Source organism: Rhinopithecus bieti, unplaced genomic scaffold (assembly GCF_001698545.2).
Source record: "Rhinopithecus bieti isolate Rb0 unplaced genomic scaffold, ASM169854v2 scaffold_13243, whole genome shotgun sequence".
NCBI lineage: Eukaryota > Metazoa > Chordata > Mammalia > Primates > Cercopithecidae > Rhinopithecus > Rhinopithecus bieti.
The window spans coordinates 212,063-219,028 of record NW_016807353.1 but is presented as its reverse complement, the minus strand read 5'-3'; the positions used below and the strand labels follow the sequence as shown (position 1 = coordinate 219,028).

At 55.0% G+C, this 6,966-nt stretch overlaps 1 protein-coding gene across 1 annotated transcript; it reads left to right on the top strand.

The window, feature by feature from the left end:
• The first annotated feature begins 2,417 nt into the window (after positions 1 to 2,417).
• On the top strand, positions 2,418 to 4,718 carry SPN (sialophorin). Its single transcript, XM_017881407.1, has 2 exons — positions 2,418 to 2,496; positions 2,860 to 4,718. Exon 2 carries the CDS (start codon positions 2,901 to 2,903, stop codon positions 4,116 to 4,118), a length of 1,218 nt encoding a protein of 405 aa, XP_017736896.1. The 5' UTR covers positions 2,418 to 2,496; positions 2,860 to 2,900; the 3' UTR covers positions 4,119 to 4,718.
• The last annotated feature ends 2,248 nt before the right edge of the window (positions 4,719 to 6,966 follow it).

Here is a 6,966-nt window from a genome sequence, read left to right as displayed (position 1 = left end):
CCCCATTTTATAGAAAGCAACAGAGGGATAAGGAGGTTAAGTCCTTTGCCCAAGTGCAAGAGGTAGGACAGGAACCCAGAGTCCTGTGCTGGTAACCGCTTTTCTGTGCACTTAACATTATCTCATTTAATCTTTGCAGTCACTTGATGAAGAAGGTGGTGGTCCTAGGGCATTGGAGAAGTTGTGTGACTTGTTCAAGGTCATGGAGCTGGAAGATAGTGGTGGTAGGACAGGAAGTCCGTTGGGCCTGATTCTGCAGCCCTCTAACCTACCCTTCTTTGCTCCTGCGTCCCTCATCCCCTCTGCAGAATGGGCACCCTGTTACCATTCTGAGCCACTGTGTGCAGAAAAGACAGCATGTTGGCCAGGCTGGTCTCGAACTCCTGACCTCAAGTGATCAGGCTGCCTCAGCCTCCCAAAGTCCTGGGATTACAGGCGTGAGGCACCTCACCTAGCCTCTGAACACTTTGTACTCAAGCCAATTCCCAGTGCTGTGTTTGCAGTGAGCACCCCCGAGGGATGAAGACATGTCTCCCTGTGGGACACTGGGCTTACCAGGGGCCCTAGAGGAGGGGAATCTCTCAAGCTCAGAGCTCTATGGCTGCGGTACAGGCCCACGATGTGTGCGGTGTCAGTCTGGGCCCTTCCATGTTGCCTCTGTGGGACTTGGGGTAAGGGGAACTGACGCGAACATCACGCTGCTGTTGCTTGGTGTGAGCAATTAATTCCTGCAGCTCTCACCCTGGAGTCTCACGTCTTTGGATCAGACAAACTCATCAGCTTGTGGAAAGGGCACAGTCCCAAGGACCTGTTAGAATCTTCTATTGTGCACATGTTGCTCTTAAAATATACAAATCAGTTTTTATTTTATTTTATTTTATTTTATTTTTGAGGTGGAGTCTCGCTCTGTCACCCAGACTGGAGTGCAGTGGCGCAATCTTGGCTCACTGCAAGCTCCGCCTCCAGGGTTCACGCCATTCTCCTGCCTCAGCCTCCCGAGTAGCTGGGACTACAGGTGCCTGCCACCTCGCCTGGCTAGTTTTTTGTATTTTAGTAGAGACGGGGTTTCACCATGTTAGTCAGGATGGTCTCGATCTCCTGACCTCGTGATCCGCCCATCTCGGCCTCCCAAAGTGCTGGGATTACAGGCTTGAGCCACCGCACCCGGCCATCAGTTTTGATTTTAAAAACATATGCATTTTTTTTTAGTGACAGGGTTTTTGCTGTGGTGCCCAGGCTGGTTTCAGACTCCTGGGCTTAGGGGATCCTCCCGCCTTGGTGGCACTACAGGCATAATGTATCACCACGCCCAGGACTGATTTTCGTTTTTAAAGAACAAAAACCAAAGACATACACAAACCAAGAGTCAACGCTTGCTAATTAGAAAAAAGTCAGGAAATGGGAACCATTAAAAGAAAATGCCTCGGCCTCCTACTCTCACCTATCCAAAGACAATTAGGTGAATCCCTTAGTGAATATCTTTCCAGACGCTTTTCCATATAGAGTCCCGCATCTGGCCGGGCGCTTTGGCTCACTCCTGTAATCCCAGCACTTTGGGAGGCTGAGATGGGTGGATCATCTGAGGTCAGGAGTTCCAGACCAGCCTGACCAACATGGAGAAACCCCGTCTCTACTAAAAATACAAAATTAGCCGGGCACAGTGGCACATGCCTGTAATCCCAGCTACTTGGGAGGCTGAAGCAGGAGAATTGCTTGAACCTGGGAGGCAGAAGTTGCGGTGAGCCAAGATCATGCCATTGCACTAAACTCCACTTCAAAATAAATAAATAAATAAAATAAAATAAAAAATAAAAAGATTCCCACATCTTTACTAGTTTGCTGAAATAAGATCCGAGCATATGCAGTGTGTAGGAACCACCTTGGTTTAGCCAAGCCTCCCTGACTGGGGGCCACTGTGGTGACCCCCAGCTCCCCGTGAGGGAGTCAAGAGATCACCAGCTTGCAAAGGTTTTCACGGCCCCCAGCCAGACTCGGGGCTTCCTCTTGCCCTGCTACTTCCTGGGAGCTCTGAGGGCAGGAAATGGCACCACTCAGCTCCTGGCCTAACAGCTTGGGGACCACAAATGCAAAGGAAACCACCCTCCCCTCCCACCTCCTCCTCTGCACCCTTGAGTTCTCAGGCTCACATTCCCACCAGCCACCTCTGAGCCCAGCCATCCCTAGCATCACCCCTTCCATCCCCTTCCTCAGCCAAGAGCCAGTAATCCAGATTCCAGATCCCGCACTTCCCTGCCTGCCTCAGGTGAGCCCCAGACCCCCGGACACCCCACTGGCCCCTGAAGGAGCAGGTGATGGTGCTGTCTTCGCCCAGTAGCTGTGGGAGCAGGGCGGGTGGGGCAGGAGGGGTGGGTGGGGTGGGTGGAGCCAGGGCCCACTTCCTTTCCCCTTGGGGCCCTGTCCTCCCCAGTCTTGCCCCAGCCTCGGGAGGTGGTGGAGTGACCTGGCCCCAGCGCTGCGTCCTTATCAGCTGAGCCGGTAAGAGGGTGAGACTTGGTGGGGTAGGGGCCTCAGTGGGCCTGGAAATGTGCCTGTGGCTTGAAAAGACTCTGACAGGTGATGATGGGAAGAGATTTGGAGCCACCGGGCTGCACAGGGTCAGGGAAGGCCAGGAGAGGGTGGCCACTGCTGGAGTCTGAGCTGCCGAGGCTGGAGGGAGCCTCGGGATGGGGCTGATGGGGGAGCTGCCAGCACCTGTTCCTATGTCATTTCTGATAACAGTAAAAGCCAGGATGGAAAAAACCGTTAAACCGCAGGTTGAGCCTGGCCGTTGGTAGGGAAGTGGGCAAGGGGAGGCCCGGCCAGGTCCTCCGGCAACTCCCGCGTGTTCTGCTTCTCCAGCTGCCCACCTGTAGGTCCCAGCTCCTGCTGTTTGCCTGGAAATGGCCGTGCTTCTCCTCCTCCTTGGGGTGCTGGTGGTTAGCCCAGAGGCTCTGGGGAACATGACAGCTGTGCAGACACCCATGCCCGGAGAGACTTCTGGTCCTTTGGTCTCTACTAGCAAATACCTGAGCATCTACTCAAAGATGTACACCGCTTCAATAACGAGTGACCCTACGGCCAACAGCACTGGGGACCAGACCTCAGCCCTACCTCCCTCAGCTTCCGTCAATGAGGGATCCCCTCTTGGGACTTCCCTTGGTGCCAGCACTGGTTCCCCCTTACCTGAGCCAACAACCTTACAGAATGTTTCCTTCAAGATGTCATCAATGCCCCAGGAAAACCCTCATACAACCAGTCATCCTGCTGTTCCCATAACAGCAAACTCTCTAGGATCCCACACCATGACAGGTGGAACCATGACAACGAACTCTCCAGAAACCTCCAGTAGGACCAGTGAAGCCCCTCTTACCATGGCAACTATCTCTCTGGAGACCTCCAAAGGCACCTCTGGACCCCCTCTTACCACGGCAACTATCTCTCTGGAGACCTCCAATGGCACCTCTGGACCCCCTGTTACCTTAGCAGCTGGCTCTCTGGAGACCTCCACTGGGACCACTGGACCCCTTGTTACCATGACAACTGGCTCTCTGGAGCCCACCAGTGGGGCCAGTGGACCCCAGGTCTCTAGTGTAAAACTATCCACGATGATGACTCCAACAACCTCCACCAACGCAAGCACTGTGCCCTTTCGGAACTCAGATGAGAACTCACGAGGCATGTTGCCAGTGGCCGTGCTTGTGGTCCTGCTGGCGGTCATAGTCCTCGTGGCTCTGCTCCTGCTGTGGCGCCGGCGGCAGAAACGGCGGACAGGGGCCCTGGTGTTGAGCAGAGGCGGCAAGCGTAACGGGGTGGTGGACGCCTGGGCTGGGCCAGCCCAGGTCCCTGAGGAGGGGGCTGTGACAGTGACCGTGGGAGGGTCCGGGGGCAACAAGGGCTCTGGGGTCCCCGACGGGGAGGGGTCTGGCCGGCGGCCCACACTCACCACTTTCTTTGGCAGACGGAAGTCTCGCCAGGGCTCCCTGGCGATGGAGGAGCTGAAGTCTGGGTCAGGCTCCAGCCTCAAAGGGGAGGAGGAGCCGCTGGTGGCCAGCGAGGATGGGGCTCTGGATGCCCCCGCTCCTGATGAGCCTGGAGTGGGAGATGGGGCTGCCCCTTAAGTGCTGGCGAATAGTAAGGCTGGAGGCCGGAATCTCAGCCAGCCTCCAGCACCTTCCCTCTCACCATCACACTGCCCCCTCACTCCCACGTTTCCACCTGGCATCCTGATCCTCACCCGGAATCTCTCTTTTTTTTTTTTTTTTTTTTTTTTTTTGAGACAGAGTTTTGCTTTGTTGCCCAGGCTGGAGTGCAATGGCATGATCTCAGCTCACTGCAGCATCTGCCTCTTAAGTTCAAGAGATTCTCCTGCCTCAGCGTCCCGAGTAGCTGAGATTACAGGCGCCCACCACCACGCCCAGCTGCTTTTTTGTATTTTTAGTAGAGACGGTGTTTCACCATGTTGGCCAGGATGGTCTCAAACTCCTGACCTCAGGTGATCCACCTGCCTCGGCCTCCCAAAGTGCTGGGATTACAGACGTGAGCCACCACACCTTGCCTCCTCACCCACCTCTTCACTCTGAATCCTCATCAGGCTTCTCAGCCCTGGATTTCCTGCTGGCATCCTCACCCAGCACCTGCAACCAGCACCTGGGCAGGGCAGGGCCGGCACCTCTCAACATCTGTGGACTGAACTAATAAACCCTCTTCATCCACCCCTATTTATCTCCATCAGGATTTCCCCCTCTTTCTTGTTCTTAGAAACGGCTGCTGAGTCTTCATCGGCCAAATTTATCTGACCTGTGATTTCTCTGAGAATTCTCCTTTTCCCCCAGACCCCACCCTGGGTTGACCAGAGTCTGGGAAGAAGAAGGACAAGAGAACCTGGCAAACTCCCTCCTAGGATTAACTTTGTAAAGCACCCTTGCCTGGTAGCTGCAAGGGCTGTGGAACCTGGGCAGCCCGCAACCACCTTTAGCTCTGGGTCCCCAAGGCCAGCCAGGAGCATGGCTGGGTGGGGCCACCGGCCCATGCTCTCAGGCAGGCCTGTGATCTTTCCCGGGGCACCTGGACTCGAAGCTGGCCCTGGCCCATGCCACCACACTCTCCCCACTCAGGGACAGAGGCAGCCAGAGGCCTTGCGGTTTCTCCTCTGAGTTTCTGGCTGGGTGTGTAGTTCTCAGAAACCCCAGTGCCTGCGTGCGTCCACTCATGGGTGTGGTTTGTGTGTAAGAGCTGAGGATTTGGCGATGCTGGGGAGGGGTAGTGGTGGGTACAGACAGTGTGGGAGTGGGAAGTGGTGCAGAGACTGAAAAGGGTCGCCCTGAGCATGGGGGCACAAGGACTGCTGAGAATATGTGTGTCATCTTTGCTCTGATGGGGTAGACATAACAGAAAATCTAACTCTGTCTATAGCCCCATACAGCATGCCAGGGTGACCACAGTGGCTGGTGCTTTTAATCCCAGCACTTTGGAAAGCTGAGGCAGGAGGATCGCTTGAGCCCAGGAGTTCGAGTCTGAAGTGAGCTGTGATTGCACCACTGCACTCCAGCCTGGGCAACAGAGCGAGACCCTGCCTCAAAAAAGAAAAGAAAAAGGAAGCCAGGCTTCCTAGAAAGATTGTATGTGTGACGCAAATGTGAGTTCTTCAGCTCAATCACGGTAATCCCTTCCTTGAAGTCTCCCTTTCTGCAGTACACATGCATGTGCTCTCTCTCTCTCTCTCTCACACACACACACACACACACACACGTGCACGCGTGAACAGAGGCAGGGGGCGAGGGGTCTGCCCTGGTCGCGGGGACTGGTCTTGCTGGTGCTTCCCCCCTGCACGTTTCCAGGTTTAGTTTGTCTGTGTCTCCTCTTCCATCCCAGGGGCTGAGCCCCTTCTATCCTCCAAGAGGAACCAGTGAGAGTGAGTGAAGGGGGCGGGCCCAGAGCCGGGGACTTCCCCTGTGAGGCCTGGGTGGAGAGGTGAGGACCCAATGGTGCTGCCTTTGAGACCAGCCCAGCCTACAGCCCTGGAGCACACATGGGCCAGGGCAGTTGGTATTTCCCCGAGGGCAAAGAGGAAATTTTCAAAGAGGAAGTTGTTGAGTTAGAGGTTGCAGTGGCTGAGAGCAGACAGGTTGACCTGCGAGAAAAGACAGGGGAAGCATGTGAGTGTGACAGCCTTGCTCTGTGGCCTGAGCAGGAGATGGGGGAAAAGGATCAGGTGGGAGATGGGCTCCTGCAGTGGGAGAGGAGAGGGAGGGAGGCGGCGGGAAGGCGCTTGCTAGTGGGTGGGAAGAGCTGAGCTGGGATGGAACCGGCTTCCATCAGCCAGGCTGGGCACCCACTGGGCTGCATCTGGTGGCCTTTTCTGATTGCTATTTGGACTCACTGCAGCTGCAGAACGACAGAGGCCACGTCCAAAAGTCCCTTAGAGACACTGTTGTCTTAGAGTTGTTTAAATAAGTGCCCCCATATCAGGTTTAGAAAATACTGTCACCAAACGCCGCTGTCCTCAGTTCCACCTCCCTTTCCTTGGACAGATATGGTTGTTTTCTGAGCCAGGACTGGTTTTAGCCAGGTCCTGGGCGAATCCTGAAAAAAAGAGGTGAACAGTGAAACCCCGTCTCTACTAAAAATACAAAAAATTAGCCAGGCGTGGTGGCGGGCGCCTGTAGTCCCAGCTACTTGGGAGGCTGAGGCAGGAGAATGGCGTGAACCCGGGAGGCGGAGCTTGCAGTGAGCCAAGGTTTTCCCCCCCCCCCCCGGTCTGGGCGACGGGGGGGGCCCCCGTTCAAAAAAAAAAAAAAAAAAAAATATTTTACTTTTTTCTACAGATGAGCACCACCACATCTGGCTAATTTTTGTATTTTTTGTAGAGATGGGGTTTCACCATGTTGCCCCAGCTGGTCTCAAACTCCTGGGCACAAGAGATCCACCTGCCTCAACCTCCCAAAATGCTGGGATTATAGGCATGAG

Bases quoted from the DNA above. Each gene is read 5' to 3' on its own strand.
- SPN (XM_017881407.1), top strand. From the start codon at position 2,901: ATGGCCGTGCTTCTCCTCCTCCTTGGGGTGCTGGTGGTTAGCCCAGAG.